Source organism: Camelus dromedarius, chromosome 11 (genome assembly GCF_036321535.1).
Source record: "Camelus dromedarius isolate mCamDro1 chromosome 11, mCamDro1.pat, whole genome shotgun sequence".
Lineage (NCBI taxonomy): Eukaryota > Metazoa > Chordata > Mammalia > Artiodactyla > Camelidae > Camelus > Camelus dromedarius.
The window spans coordinates 4,824,870-4,841,325 of NC_087446.1; the positions used below are offsets into that span (position 1 = coordinate 4,824,870).

At 49.2% G+C, this 16,456-nt stretch overlaps 1 protein-coding gene across 1 annotated transcript in view; it reads left to right on the top strand.

Annotated features, from left to right (window-relative positions):
- EFCAB6 (EF-hand calcium binding domain 6) overlaps positions 1–16,456 on the top strand; it is a 180,553-nt gene that overhangs the window by 18,819 nt on the left and 145,278 nt on the right. Inside the window, exon 4 of the mRNA XM_010983456.3 lies at positions 14,250–14,386. Within this exon, the coding sequence (XP_010981758.3) occupies positions 14,250–14,386 (137 nt within the window). The remainder of the gene's footprint in view (positions 1–14,249; positions 14,387–16,456) is intronic.

Genomic DNA, 16,456 nt, shown 5'->3' on the forward strand with positions numbered 1-16,456 from the left:
GGACTAAAGCAAAGCTTCAGTGTGTTTCCAAGTTAAACAAGTTTTGGTCTTTTTACTCTTTTATCTTTTGTCAACTCCTCACATGAGGCTAAGGCGGAAGTAAACGAAGAGGATGACAAAGGAAAACCTCATCTTGCTTCTCAAGGTTTGGGTGGGGTGCGGTGAATGTTCACTGTAAGCCACGTCCAGGGAATCGCCGAGACACAGAAAGCTCTTCTGACTTGTACAAGAACCCAGTGCGGGTTTAGAGATGTCATGATTCGTCTCCCACTACATGCAAAGGAAAAAAAAAAAAAAGAAAACTGTTGTTAATTGAAGACTAGAATTCAAGAATGTGTAATTCAGTTAAAGACATTAAAAGAAAAAACAAACCCTAAACAAACACCGCCCAGAGCCCCAGGCCGTTAGCTCTCGTACCCGTCACCACCCGAATAGGGATGCTCTTCCAAGCCCAGGCGCCAGTGATGTCAGAACATCTGGTCTACCCAGTCAGCCATGACTAGCATGTCTGTTGGACACCGAGCGATCTGACACAGCTTTTATGGGATTACCCTGGTGCCTCGGAGTAGAATAGATGCAGCCTTCGCCATTTCAGAAGCAATTAGTAAATAATCAGAGGTACTAAGCTGCTTGCTTGGTCTGTAATATCTTCATGAAAAAGACAAAAGTGATGGGTAGATTCATTTTCTTCAATAGGTGAGTTTTCCTAAAAAAGACATTTAAAAAATAATTGCTTGAGGAATAAAGAAACGGTTGTTTCATAAACACACCTTAGCATCAGAACACCACATTAGCGTGAATGGATGTATCAAATACAGTCTGTCTGCCTAATAAAAAGACTGTGTCAAACTCAACATGAGGCCATTTACTAAAACACACAAGCCTTTGGTTAATTCATAGTACTCTCCAAATCCCACTTTTATCAGCTCTCCTCTGGTGCACTTGGTATTAATTGCCTATTATCGCAGGTATTTGAACACATCTCCTCTTTCATCAGAAGGAAATATTAGCATATCGCAGAGCTGTTGGGACAGATTGCATCCGAGGCACTTTTTCCTCCCCGCAGAAAGTCTATCAATCATAACTGAATATAGTGATTAATAATGTCACAGCTCTTCTTCGTGTGTCTCTGTGCAACTGAATGAAGAGTAGTGCTTACATTTTGATCTAGAGAATTTCACGTAACAAAACAATCAGCTGCCATTTTATAAAAAAAAATGATATTTAAGATGCTTCTACTCCAGGACCTATTTTTGGTGGCGCTATTATTAATTTACTAAAGGCTTTAGCAGGAAGCTAAAGCAAAGATTCTGTTATTTCAGAATTTGTATTATTTCAGACTGAGTTTAATCTTAAAAAAAATCTTCTTGCATGTGGCAAGTCAGTAGTACCAAAGAGGTGGCAGGGATAAGGGTCTAAAACAGTGTGGCACTGGCGGGGCAGGCTGCAGCCCTTGGGCTCGCCCGGCTGAGAGTGCATCTGAGTCCCGACACTCAACGGTCTGAGGGGCCCTGAGCAGACTAGTCTCCCTGGAAACTGTTTTCTCAGCTGTGAAATGGGGAAGCAGTATTGCAAGATTTTTCCAATATCGTTGAGATTCTTTGTGGGAATAAATAGAAAATGAACTTGCCATACTTCAGGGTCGACAGAAGTTACTCCAAAAATTAGGAATCTGCATTTGGAGGAGAGGTGACAAGAGTTACTGTGTGGAAACTTAAATGATACTCTGTGGTCATTTACGATTTATAGCTACAAAGACGGCTGTGTGCTGATGGTGCCCACGTTTCTATCTCCATCTGGGGCCCAGGACTCACCACTGTCCCCAGACCAGACCATAGCAGCTGACCGTCCTCCTCGCCCCACCCCAGGAAGCCTTCCTCCTCTGCTCTCTTTGCATTTTAGTGCGTGGTTCTACCGTTCACTGAGTCATTCCAGCAGAAGTCTGTGATTAGCCCTGATTCCTGTCTTTCCCTTACTGGCCCCTCTCCCACATTCGGATCCTCAGGAAGTCCTGTCTGCTGCATACCCTGAACCCATCCGCCTCTCTCCATCCCCACCACCACCACTGTCTCCAGCCTGGGCTGCTTTTCCTGTTCCCACTCGTGCCCCTTTCAAGCTCTCTTTCACACGACGCCCAGAGCTACCTGTTCAAAACATGAGTTTTGAGTTCTCATCAGACCCCTTTGGTTAAGATGCCCCAGGGCTTTTGGTTGCCCACTAAGTAAATGCTGGACAAACACCCTGGCTTCTGGCACAGCCTGAGAGGTCTCCCCCCGGAGGTCCTTTAGACCACACTATCTAAAATTTCACATTTTCCTTAACACTTCAGACATTCTGAGGTTTTGTTTGCTTACTTGTTGATCACGAGGAAATATGTTCCCTGGGAGTGGGCACCTTCTCTGTCTTGCTCGCTGTTGTAACTTTAGTGCCTTGATCAGATCCTGACACCTGATCTGAGCTCGCGAAATACTTGCAGGATGAGAAAATAAAGTTCTGCAGGAGACGTTCACAGTAGTTGGAATAGCCAGGAAGACATTCACGAGGAAGGTGAAGTTGGAGCTTGAGTTGGACCATGGATGGGACTGCAGTGCATGCTGAGGTTGGGCTAGAGGGTGAGATGTGGGGTAGGTTTCGGGATTGTAGTCGGGTGTGCGAAGAGGATGCGGAGGTGGGGGCAGTGAGGAGACAAGCTCTGTGACGATTCTGTGGGGAGTTATGTTTCTCAAGGCAAGATGGGACAGATCAATCTTGAAATGTAGGCTGGAGAAAAAAATGGAAGTATTTGAAGGTTAGGTGTTAACCCTAAAACACAGGGCTGGGGGTAGTGGTGGCGGCGGTTCACTGAATGTGTCTGACGGGGCGATGACATGGGGGAGGCAGTATTTAGGGGATGAGGTCAGCAGCAGAATGGCTGCATTTGATGGGAGAGCCACAGGAGGCGGGGTAGCTGTCATCAGGCCTTGGAAGTAATCAGTCGCTCTCACATCATCATCTACATTCGTTGAGCGCCTCTGCGGTTTGGGGGATGCCGTGGAGTTCCTGAGACGGGGTCGGCTTGCCCCTCCTGGTGTGCCGCACTGTCCTGTGAGTGGTCTAGGGTCAGGGTGACAGTGGCCTCAGTATTCTTGGCCTATATTGTCTGGAGTGGGGCTCCCATCCTATGACTGTGGGCTGGGTTAGAAAGAAGGAGAGACAGGAAATATTTCTTTTATAGTTGGTGCCCTAGGTATTTAGACTTGGGGCTTCTTTTCATAGCTGTGTCAGAAATTCAATGAGTAGCTAGGATGTCTTATTGTCTTATTAGATGTTGCAGGGAGCATTTTGAAAATGAAAATCAAATGTGGAGGAAGGCTTACATGGTCTGTAGTATAGATAACAGCAAGTTTCCCTTTTCACCATGGCTGCAAGGAGACTCAAAACCAGGTATTTGGATTTTCGCTCTGTCATAGCAACCATGACTTTGAGATTGCTTTAGCTCTTTTTTTTTAAGTCAGCTCCCTTTTCCCTGTTTCCATGGGTCTCACTGAGATGTCTTGAGCTTGTTCAGGTTTTGGTAAAGGTGGGGTTTGCATCAGTTCAACAAGTCAGTGCCTAGTCCTCGGCTGTGGAGGGGAGCAAAGTCAGCCTTTGTTAAAGGTGAGCCATGCCCGGCCGCCGCCCCTCCCACATGTCCCCACACTGAAAGTTTGTGTTGATGAGGTTCTGAATGCAGTCTAATTTTTTCCTATCTGGTTTGGCTCATCTCTACCAGCTGGTAAATAGGAAATGTTCACGGTAGGAAGCCAATACTCTGCAGAGTGTAAACAGATGGAATCGATATAAAGTGACAAGTTAGACTGTGCTACTGAGAATACAGAGCCAAGACGGAGAACATAACAGTCAAGCTACTTATTTCGTTCCAGTTCATTTAGTCCTGAATAGCGCTTCATATCTGCACAGCTGTGTTGTTCTTTTCTCCCCCCCTTTCTTTCTTCTGGGTTGATAATGACAATTTCAAAGAAAAACTTTAATTAAAGATTTTATACGAAATAGCCAAAAGTAGAATAATAAGGAAAATGAGCATTGATGTGTTTATTGTTAAGAGAAATCCTTTTTCTTGGCTTCATTTAAAACATGTCCTCCTTGAATTCGAAACGAGTCTCGCTGTGGTGACAGAGAGGTGCCAGGCTGAGCCCCGCATTTTGCTGCAGAAACAAGACAGGGGGTGGCCCCAGGCCCCCTCTCGCAGCGTCTCCATCCGGGGGCATTGGGTGGGAGGCCATTTCCCTCCCTAACCTTCTCCTAGAAACCAGGCGATGGAGGTGGCTCCGGGTGAGGAACCGAGCAGAAAGCAGTCAAACAGGAGGCACGGGGGATGGCGCGGAAGGAGGTTGACGGTACTGCGCGGGCACCCTCGCCTCCTCCCAGCCCCGGCAAGGGCCACCGCAGGCCCGGGGCCTATTCTGCAGCCCGAGTGGGAGCTCTGGGCTTCAGGGAGGGAATGTTAAGCCTTTTCTCACCTCCTTTAAAGCGTCAGTGGTTCACAGCTTTCCTTCCTGGAGCTCCAAGTGCTGGAAAGAGAGCCTCAGACAGAGGCCCGTGGAGTGGCGCTGCCCCGGCTGGCTCGGCGCGCACACGTGAGGCACCTGGAGGCTTTGCCTCCGGCGGACGCGGGCCAGTCCGCCTTCTTCCTCCCTGGAGGCTGCCTGAGGCCCATCCCCTGGCTCTCTGGTCACACTCAGGTATCAACGAGTCCAGCATAGACTGGTCCAGAGCTAACCCGGAGCTCGGATGAGCTGGGCGCCCTGCTCCGCCCTCCTTCCAGCCCCAGGGGCCGCGGGGGTGGTGGTGGGGATGCTCCCTGGCTCTTCTCTCCCCGGCTCGGCTTCCTTCCTCCCCAGCTCGGGGGCGATGATGAGGGCTGAGGTGAGGGAGCAGGCCCTTCTCCCTTCACTGGTGTCCTCTGTGCTCTTGGGGTGCAGGGGAAGTGATTAGGACAGTCCTCTGGGGGCCCCCGGGCTGTGTGGTTTCCTGGGGAGGAGGGTCAGCTCTGGCTTAACCCCCTCCAGACCTCCTCAGCTCTGCTCCTGGTGGCCCACCCCGCATTCCATGCTGCTCACATCCCCTCACCCGAGGATCGGCCCCGGGAGCAGGACAGCTCAAGCCTCTACCTTTCTTTAAAAAAACAAAAACTTTTAATAAACTTCTACACAACTTTCCAAGTTTACTTTCCATTTACAGTTATTACAAAATATTGGCTGTTTCCCATGTCATGCAATGCATCCTCCAACCTCTCTTACACCCCGTGGTTTGCACCTCCCACTCTTGCACCCCTACATTGCCCCTCCCGCACCTCCCCGTTGGTAACCACTAGTAGGTTCTCTGTATCTGAGTCTGCTTCTTTTTCTGGTATATTCACTAGTTTGTTGTATTTTTTTAGAATCCGCATATGAGTGATATCACACAGTATTTGTCTTTCTCTGACTTATTTCACTTGGCATAATGCCCTCTAAGTCTGTCTATGTTGCTGCATGGCAAAATTTCATTCTTTTTATGGCTGAGTAATATTCCATTGCATATAGACCACGTCTTCTTTATCCAGTCATCTGTCAGTGGACACTTAGGTTGCTTCCATATCTTGGCAATTGTAAATAATGCTGCTGTGAACATTGTGGTGCATGTATCCTTTTGAATTAATGTTTTTGATTTTTTTGGATCTATATGCCCAGGAGTGGAATTGCTGGGTCATATGGTAGTTCTATTTCTAGTTTTTTGAGATATCTGCATACTGTTTTCCACAGTGGCTGCACTAACTTACATTCCCACCAACAGTGTACAAAGGTTCCCTTTTCTCCACATCCTCACCAACATTTGTTATTTGTGTTCTTTTTGACGATAGCCATGTTGAGCATCTTTTCATGTGCCTGTTGACCATCTGCATTTCCTCTTTGGAATATGCCTATTCAGCTTTTCTGCTCATTTTTTAATCAAGTTGTTTGGTTTTTTTGATGCTGAGTTGTATGAGTTGTTTGTACATGTTGGATATTAATCCCTTATCGGTCATGTCATTTGCAAATATTTTCTCCCATTCTGCAGGTTGTCTTTTTTTTTTTTTTGTCAATGGTTTCATTTGCTGTTCAAAAGCTTTTAAGTTTAATTAGGTCCCATTTGTTTATTTTTGCTTTTATTTTCTTTACTTTAGGAAACAGATCCAAAAAAAAATTGCTACATTTTGTGTCAAAGAGTCTTCTGCCTATATTTTCCTCTAAAAGTTTTATACTATCCAGTCTTACAATTAGGCCTTTAATCCATTTTGAGTTTATTTTTGTATATGGTGTTAGAGAATGTTCCAGTTTCATTCTTTTACAGGTAGCTGTCCAGTTTTCCCAGCACTACTTACTGAAGAGATTGTCTTTTTTCCATTGTATGTTTTTGCTTCCTTTGTCATAGATTAATTGACCACAAGTGCGTGGATTTATTTCTGGACTTTCTATCCTGTTTCATTGATCTGTGTGTCTGTTTTTGTGCCAGTACCATACTGTTTTGATGACTATAGCTTTGTAGTATAGTCTGAAGCCAAGCGTGTAATTCCTCCAGCTCTGTTCTTTTTTCTCAGGATTGTTTTGGCTATTCAAGGTATTTTGTGTTTCTATACAAATTTAAGAATTATTTGTTCTAGTTCTGTGAAAAATACCATTGGTATTTTGATAGGGATTACATTGAATCTGTAGATTGCCTTGAGCAGTATGATCATTTTAACAATATTGATTCTTCCAATCCAAGAACATGGTGTATCTTTCCATCTTGTTTGTGTCATCTTCAATTCTTTCATTAGTGTCTCATAGTTTTCAGAGTAAATGTCTTTTGCCTCTTTAGGCAGGTTTGTCCCTAGATATTTTATTCTTTTTGATGCAATGATAAATGAGGTTGTTTCCTTAATTTCTCTTTCTGATAATTCATTGTTAGCCTTCTACCTTTCTTGATTTCCACTTAACCCATGGAAAATCCACACATCCTGTCCGTGCCAACAACAGGTGTGCAGACTGCCCTAATCTGCCCCTCCTGCTCTGCTATCTCTGTTCAATTCTCAGTTCCTTTCCCCAGGAAGGTGCAGAGCAGATCACTGAGTCCACAGAAATGACGTGCCTGTCTGTCCTTCTGCAGGCACCTGTCCTGTCTCTATAAGGATTTCCTTGGCTTACCAAAGCCTCTTCCCTGTAAATGTTGTAACACCCATCTATCCATCTACCCATCATCCATGCATCCATGCATGCATGCATGCATGCATGCATTTCTCCTTCCCTGCCTCCCTCTGTCCATCCATCTATTTATCATCCATCCATCATCCATTTATTCATCCATCCATTCCTCATCCATCCATCCGCTTAACAAATATTCATGGATCCAGGCCCTATTCTTGGCCCTGGACTCCTGTCCACTGAAGACCTTCTTCCCCTCAAGGTGTCTGTTCACTTAGGCTGGGCAGTGGGGAAGTGAAGGGGGCGATGGAGTTGGGTGGAGCGGGGGAAGTAGTGCCGGTTCGGTCACTTACTGTTCCCCAGCATGGGCGTGTGGCTCTCTGGTTATTTGGAACTCTGTCCTCAGCCTTTGGTACTGATCAGCAGTTCCTATCACACCACCATTTATTGAGTATGTTCCCTGCGAGGCACCTGCACACGTGAGCTCATTCCATCCGCACACACTGGTGCAGTGCCCCATTCATTCCCGTTTCATAGAAGCCGGGACTGAAATTCAGATGAGTCAGGTTGCTGGTCCAAGGTAACACAGAAAACAGCTGCCCAGGTTCTTTGTGTGGCTTTCCGTGGGAGGTATCTGGACAAGGTTTCCCTTCCAGTTCCTCCCTGCCTTTACTCCTCAGGGCAGGCACTCTCTGCTCCTTGTAGTGACACTTGGGAGTCTTCCCTCCATGAATTCATCTAAATCTTTTGGGGGATGTTTTAATTTAAGTTTGCTCCTATCACTTTTTTTTTCCAGTAATCACTTACCCCCCCCCTTTTTTTACTTCTTTCCTCTGTGAAATGGGGTGGTGGTGGTGGTGGTGGTGGTGGTTCTTCTTCTACCCCTACCCCTCCTTCCCCTCCCCCTCCCCCTCCTCCTTTAAAGCTTTCGATCTTGCTTTTTCCTAGCCCTGCTGTCCAGATGGAAGAGTCCAGCCTGTTTAGTCCATCTTCCCTGTGGTTCCCTTCCCTAGATTGCTTGGTTCTTGCATCATCCCCCAGGGCTCTGAGGACACGGAGAGGGTCAGATGCTGCCCTTCTCTCAGTCTGCAGTGCCACTGTGGGAACCTGGGGTGCGGTGGGGAGCTGGGGAGTCTAGTGGGGGGCTGGTTGGGGCAGCCACTCCTAAGCCGGGCGCAGGGCTCAGAGAAGGTGGGAAGCAGCTCTTGCTGGGCCCCTGGCCCCCTGGATGGGTCGGGCTGAGTCTGGTGCTGAAGATGGGGAAGGGTTGGGAGGAGAAGACTTCCCAGCTGCATCTTCAGAGAGCCCCAGGCCACTTCCTGGCTCCTGAGGCTTTAATTCAGAGTCATAATTAGCTTCTGTTTGGGTTTTCTTTTTAAATCCTCCGGGCTTCTCTTGTTTGTGCACCTGAAGCTGCTGTGACACCTACCACCCACTCAGATGGGAGGGAGGGGAGCAGGGGTTGTGAACTTCCCCTGTGAAGATGGTAAATATTTAGATCTTGGGGGGCCAGGCTGTTCAGTCTGACTGCTCAACTCTGCCCTTGCAGGGAGGCAAGCAGCCCCGGGCAGTTTCATTCCCATAAATGAACGGAGTGGCTGGGCGCCAATAAAATTTACTTTTGCATTTTGAAATTTGAAACTCATGTAACTTTCATGCATCACAAAATAGCCTTCTTTTAATTTTTTTCAACCATTTAAAAATGTAACACCCATTCTTAGCTTGCAGGCAGACAGAGTCAGGCGGCAGGCAGGAGGTGGCAGCACCCGGAGCCCCGGAGGGGAGCTGGGCCTCTGCAGGCACCGGGTCTGGGCGGGGGCATCTACCCCAGGCTGGTCCCTGCACTCATGGGGCAAGCCCATGCTTTCCTTTCTGAGAAGCTGGATTTGGAAGGAGGCCCTTCTCCTTTTGTGAGCTGTGTGGCAGTTTCCTCCTCTCTCCGTGGATTTGACCCTCTCTGAGCCCTCCCCCTGAGAAGTGGTGGGGAACTGAAGGGGGGCGGAGCACCTGGAGAGCAGGGGCCTGACAGGGAGTGGGGTGGACCCCCTGCTGCAGGGGAGGGGGCTGGGGACCACTTTCAGGCAGAACACACCAAGATGTCTGGGTGGAGGTCAGGGGCCAGCAATGGGCTGGAAGCGCGGCAGGAAAGCCTGGTGTGAAGGTGCTGGCTCCTGCTCCAAGTGGAGAGTGGACGGCAGGGCCGGGACGGGGCCTTTGGGCAGCAGCATAGCTGTGAACTCAATCACGCAAGTATTTATGAGCATCTACTCTGCCCAGGGACTGTTCTCAACTTGGGGGTGCAGCAGCAGATGAAGCCAGGTCCCCTCCGCGGCATTTACATTTCAGTGGAAGAAGAAAGACAGCAAACAGAAAGAGAAACATGAGACGTCCAGGTGTGGATGGACGCGAGGGAGAAAAGGGATGAGGGCGTGCTTTTGTGCAGGTGTCAGGAAGGCCTCCTGGAGCAGGTGGCACATGACCGAGACCTGACCGAAGCCCCTGAGGGAGCTGTCCAGCAGAGGAAACCCAGCATGCAGAAACCCTGAAGGGTGCACGGGCTCAGTGTGTGTGAGAAAGGGCAGGGAGGCTGTAGCTGGGGCAGAGGGAGGTGGGGAGAGCGGGGGGCTGGGGGGGTGGCATGGTGGGGAGGTGGCGGGGCTCAGATCAGCTGGAGAGCTTGTGAAGTAGTTGGCTGTGGCTGGAGTCCACGGACCTGAGGTGAGAGTCGGAGCTGGAGTGGGGGGTAAGCAGAAGCTCAGACAGAGTGACTCTGAATGCAGACTTGTCTCATTTTTATCAAAATGGTAGAGGTCTAGCTGGCCTAGGAAGGAGCCCGAAGCTGCCCACGTCAGCCCGATTTCTCCCTTTACCGTTTCCTCTTCTCATTTCGAGGGGGAGGGAAGTGGGGCGAAGCAGGGGCCGGGGACTTTTATTCCTTTGTACTTTTTCTTCTTTCCCATCATATGTGGGACAAGTCTTCACACCATGGCCCTAACTCCGGTGCCTTTGATAAGCCTCACCATCTGCAGCTCCATCTAGATCTTGCCAAACTTCAGTCTGACAAATGATAAGAAACTTGGAGACATACCTCTGGTGGGTGTGAGTTCTGTGCCAGATTCGCTGCTTCGCTGCTTCCCGCGCCGGAGATCCATATGGGTTGCTTTGGGTTTTAAAAAAGCACATCGCCTCATGTCCTCTCGTTTTACGAGGAGAGGTGAATCAGGATTTGGCAGCAGACAAGGTGCTGAGATTTTTCTTTTGCCCGTGGGCACAAGTGCTCTCCGTGGCCAGGGCTCCACTCTTGCAGACAAAGTGATGGGGCTGATGGTGAATGCGCGAGCCCGTTTCCTTCCAGCTGGCACTGCGTGGCTCCTCCTCGCTGGGTGTGCCCCGTTCTGAACATTAAGATTATTTTGGCCAAAGCCCTCTAGTTGGAGGAGGTGGGAGATGTGCGTACAGTTTAGCACAGGGCTTTCGTTGCACGTAACAAACGCCAATTAATATTTGTTCAGTTATCATAGTTTTGTCATCTTTGTCACATTGAATGTGACCGTCATTACTGTCAGGATTGGCCCTGAGGAGGCATGTGTTTGTAGACATGTAACAGGGCTTCCTCGGAGTGTGGCTCTTTTCCAAGCAGGTGAAAAGAGGAGGGATTCATTCATCCATTTGCTCAAGCAGATGCACACTGAGCCTCGCACTCCGCCGGTGGCCGTTCTAGACCCCGGGAGCTGGGGGCGGGGGTAGCAGTGAACAGAACCCTGCTCTCAGGAAGCGGATGTGCAGGAGGGAGAGACAGACAATAAAGACAAGCATTAAATTAGTTGGTGAGAAGCACTTTGAAGAAGATGAGTGCTCGGGGTGGGGGCGGGGGCGGGGAAGGCCTTCTGGGTAAGATAACATTTGGGCCAAGACCCGATTGAAGTGAGGGAGGAGCCAGTGGGTGCCTGGGGAGGGACGTTCCAGGTAGAAGGAACAGCAAGTGCAAACAGCAAACGCCTTGAGGTAGGAGGAGCCTGGCTGGCGTCTTGGGGAGCAGCAGAGTTGAGCCAGGGGCCGGGTGGCGAGATGAGAGCCAGTCCGTGGGGCCCTCGCCTTTGACCTGAGGGGCTGGGAGCCGCTGGAGGGCAGGGAGCAGAGGGCATGCTCAGCCTTCCGTTTAAACAGAATGCCCTGGTGGCTGCATGGAGACTTTCTGTGGGGTCGGGTGTGGACGCTGGAAGACCAAATGGGAGGCCGTTGCACCAGCCATCGGGCGTAAGGCAGAGAGACAGGGCTGGATGGTAGAAATGTTTTGAAGGGAGGGCTGCGGGCTCTCGGGCTAGGCTATACGTGGGATGTGAGATGAGGACCCAGCAGGATGGACCTGCTGGAGGGGACAGGGAGGCTGGGGGATGAGCAGGCTGGTCTGGCAAAGCTGGGATGTCTGTTAGGCTCTCAAGGTGGATATCAGCAAGGCGGGTGGAGATCCTGACCTCGCTCAGAGGAGGGGACAGAGACAGACACCTGAGGGCGATCCGGTGGTTATTAAGGCCACAGGGCTGAGCCACCTGGGAGTAAGTGGTTAGAGAACCAGGAGGCCCGAGGCCCATGTCTGCAGGCACCCAGAGTTCAGGAGGCAGGGGAGGAACCTGGCAGGCACCAGACAAAGCCAGAAGGAGGAGAACTGGGGGCAGGGGTGTGGGAGCCACGGGAGACGTGTGTCCAGGAAGAAGGGGCAGTGACCTGGGTGGAGGGCTGCAGCGGGGACAGCAAGACGGGCCCCCACGAGCCGCCAGGTCTGGCAGAGTCACCCTCACAAGGTCACAGTTTCTGTGGAGTGGTGGGTCCAAAACTGATTGGGTAGGGGAGACACGTGGGAGTTAGGGAGCAGGCAGCTCCAAGGGGGGATTTCTGCAAAAGGGAAGACGTGGCTGGAGGAGGAGGTGAAGCGAGGAGGGGGCTCGTTTCTAAGGCGTTTCACCGTAGTGGGCATGAGAGTGGAGTCGGGACCACGGTGCAGGAGCGGGTCCTCGCATGCCCGGGAGTGGCGGGGTCACACGTATCACAAGGGCAGCGTCCTGGGACGGGGGGAGGCCGATCGCTGGGTATGGAGGCAGACAGGCTGGGGGTATGGGGGAGCTTTAGGCTATTGCCTTCCAGTTGCTTCTCTTTTCTCTGTAAATAAAGAGGATTATCAGTGGAGAGGACGGAGGAGGGGTGGGAAGGGAGGGAAGGAGAGTGGAGACTGTGGGAAAGGCTGCCTGGTGGTGGTGGGGCGTGGGGGTTGAGTGGACCACGCCGTAGAGGAGGATTACGATGCATGCCCAGTCGGGGGTGTTGGTGGTCTTGAGTGAGGGGACCCAGGTAAGTTCTCTCCAGCCACATCAGGTGCTTGGAATAGGTGGTGAGTTGGACTTGACATGGGTTAGAGGTTAGAATCTTGCCAAGACAGAGAGATGCAGGAGGAGGAGGGAGGTGGCAGGTGGTTATACAGATGGACCCATGGCTGGAGGGGAAGGGTGGTGAGGAGGAGAGGGAGGGGAGTGTGGAAAGGAGCCGGAGCAGCAGGTGGAGGTCTGGAGGGGAGAAGGCTGTTGGAGGTCAGCCGTCAGAGGAGGGGGCTGAAAGGTGGGACTTTCACGTGTTAATGTGGGGCTTGGTTTTGGAAAGTGGCAGTTATTGGTGACAAAGTGTGAGTCTGAACAGGCAGTGGTAACTTCTGGATGGGAGAAGGACCGGGAGCTGAGACTGGGAGTCGGACCCCATGAGTGGTGCTGGAGGCAGGGCAGGTGTGATGGGGGCAGGAGGGCCCCAGATGACCCAGCCAGGAGCAGCCAGGGAGGAGCCCTTCTCCCACCAGCTCAGTGGTTCCTTCCCAGGAGGGCTCTGCCCGAGGGCTCCTTCTGGGTCAGCCCTGGATCAGAGAAGATGCTGAGGAAATAGGGAACAAACCTGATCATCTTGGAATCTTCCCTAAACTCCTTCCTTGAGGTGCAGTAATTTTCCTTCAGCTCTGGGCTGGACTTGGATTTGATCTAGTACAGGATGTAGTCAGACCTCCCCGGATCTAGCCCTACTGATGGTCGTCACTCTTCATCCACAGTCCCACCGTCATGCCCTCCCGTCCTGCCCCAGCCCCCTCCTAGCTCAGATGTCACCTCCGGCAGGAAGCCTTCCAGACGGCTCCACTGGAAGTGTTTGTTGTCTTCTGTGAAGACGACAGCTCCTTGTTTGTCGCTGTTGTTTGGCACTTGTTTCCATGGGTCACCTTGACTGAATATTTATTTGCATGTCTTATCTTCTCCGTGGGAAGTGGGGTTCGGGGATGGACGTGAGTTTGAACCCCAGCATCATTATCATCTAGCCAGGTGATGACAGGTGAGTTACGTTGCCTCCCCGAACCTCGGTTCTTACTGAAGGTGGGGAAAGGTTACTTCCTTCGTGTGGGTTGGGAGGATTCAGTCACATGGCTATGGGCTGGACACACGTGAGCCCCCGAGGGTGTTTCTTTCCTTCACATAGAAGTTGCTCAGGGCAAGCACACAGCTCTGCATCTCCTGACCAAATGCCTCTGCAGGTCTGTGCCCGGTAAATATGCATTTGCTGAATTTGGGAAAGATGGCTATAAAACTTTCCTGTAATATCTTTTAAAAATTCAGAGGGGTTGAAATATATACTCATATTTTTCAGCTCCTAGTAAAAATAGTTTGCATATGGCTATGAAAAATAAAAATTGTCCAAGTCCAGCTATGCCAAAACTATAGTTTTAAAGTATCAATTAACAAAAAAGATTTTTTCATATGACTCTAAAAGGGAGTGAATTGTGTATGAAGCTTACTGCTTTATATCAGTAAGTTTTTTCTAAAAAACTAAGACCATTTACAGAGAAAATTGCTTTGAAAACATTCAATAAATGTAAAGTGTCCTTTTTTCCGTAGACGTGTCATTTTGCAGTACCTACGACCGTGAGTCTTTGAAAACATTTTATTTTACAAGAAGTATTTAAACACTTTCACTTTTTTTTAAATTGCAGTCTTGATTTTTACCACTGGAACTTTTGACTTTTCCTAAATCTCTTTTTATATACAGATTTTCAAAAACATTAAAACTGTTATCAAAGCCTTTAAGCTCGTTGACATTAACAAGACTGGTCTGGTTCAACCACGTGAGCTGAGGAGGGTTCTGGAGACCTTCTGTCTGAAGATGAAAGATGACGAATACAAACAGTAAGTACACGAGAGTGTGGCGGGAGGCTGCTCGGCAGAACTTCAAACCAGCTTCACGGCGGGGCCTGGTTGGGCTCAGTGGGCCCAGGATGGTCCTCCCTCCCGCCTCCCCTGTTGGCTGGTTCTGAAGGAGGCACTCAATGGGCATTTCTCCCGTGCTGGTGAAGCTCTCCACGGGTTCTCAAAAGCGAGAGCTAATGGTTCTAGTTCCTCAAGCACCCTCGGGGAGAGTCATCTGGCCTGCAGCTTTGAGCACATCTCCATTATTTAAGCAATCCATCACCAAGTGTCCCTCTCTGCCTGCTTGGCATCATGCCCGCCATCCCATGTGTTTCCAGTTCACAGTTGATTTTTACTCAAAGCCCGGGGTTAGGAGAAGAGTGAAAAATTTCAGGATTTATTCGTCGGTTGGTATGCTCCCTGTTGGCTCTCCATCCTGATATAATAACAGACACTGAATTTGCCTTTGAGGACGGTCTTTGCTGAGGTTGGGGTGGGCATTGTAGCAGGGGGATGGTGAATAACGAATGCTGGGCTGCTTCACGGCATTTGAGAGCCGCCACCACCTGCTCCTGACTCGAGGGCAGTGTGTGGAGGCCTGCACAGTCATTTTTTTGAGCCTACAATAAACTCTGGATCATTTAGAAGAAGCCAAATGCTTGGCTTCTGTGGCCACTTGAGTTTTGAATGGAAGCCACTAGAGGGGGGGCCATGTTGAGCGTAATTTATCTAGTACTCAGCCAAGAGGTACTCTTCCTCTTCCTGCCTCTCCCCGGTGTTTCTAAATACCCTCCAGGCCATTAGCAAAAGTACCAAGCCTTGTTATTTCACTCTGAGCCTGAGAGTTTCGTGATACACTGCGGTTACAAATCGCTATGAAAATGGGTCGTTGTGATTGCTTACATAGTTTTATAAAGACGACGTTGCTTCCGTTAGTAGAGGAATTTGCTCCTGTAGCAAGAAGTCTAGAGGGCAGATGACAGTGTCATGGGCACTGCAGGGTCTGAAAAGCAAAGAGACTTTTTAAAAAATGGTCATTTCCTAGTCTTTTGACTATTTTCTTCTTTTTCCCTCTTTATAACCCACCTCAGAATATAAAGGACATAATAGATGTTTTAATTTTTACATCTTTCTGACTGGGAAAGTGTCCAGAATAAGATCCAAACAAAACAAATTAAATAATTTTGTGCACGCAATTATAGAACAGAAGCAACACTCTTCTAAAGCAGGCAATCAAAAAACAAAGCAGTGTTTTATTTGACAATAAACCTTGTGTTTGGCACTGCAGTCTCCAACCTAGTAAATCTATAAAAAATGTTACTGTCTGTTTCCCCATCTCACAAGTATTGAATAATAAAGAACTCCACAAATTTTTATTCGAGATTTTTTTTTTAAACCTTAAAAACAATACTGTTTGCATGATAAGGCTTGAGGAACTTAACATAATAGAATTGCTTTCCTTTAGAACAGAAGCGCGGGGGATCAAAAGGAGACCATTTCTTCAATTGCTTTAATGCTTTTCTTACTGAAGCTCAAGAAGATACTCTTTCCTTGAGAAGCTGCTTCAGCATTAACTTTGCCTTTTTAGTGTCTGAGCAGGAAACACAATGCATTTTTGAATCCTTTCTTTTATCTAACAGCTTTCTATTTAGTATCAGCCTTCAGTGCTTGGTGAGGTAGGAATTGCCTTGGGCTTCTAAGTCAGGCACACCTGGGGTGGGGTCTGTGTCTGCCCTCCCTGGTTCTAGGGCCTCGGGCAGCTCCTGGGCTTCCCTGAGACTCAGCTTTCTCCTAAAGAAATGGGGATCGAGGGAGCCCACCTTGCAGGGCTGGTGTGACAGTTCCACATAACGCGCCAAGCGCACCTGTGATGCGGCCGGCACGTAGTAGGTGCTCGCTTCACAGCGACGCTGTCGTAGTCATACAGATTCCACAAATGCCCTTCACTCTGAAAAACTGTTCTCTTTAGGCTGCAGAATATCATCCAGTCTGTGCAGCAAGAGGCAAGGGAGAAGATTATCGCCAAATTTACACTTAACCAGACAGTCCTGAGACCCGCTGGGTTTGGTT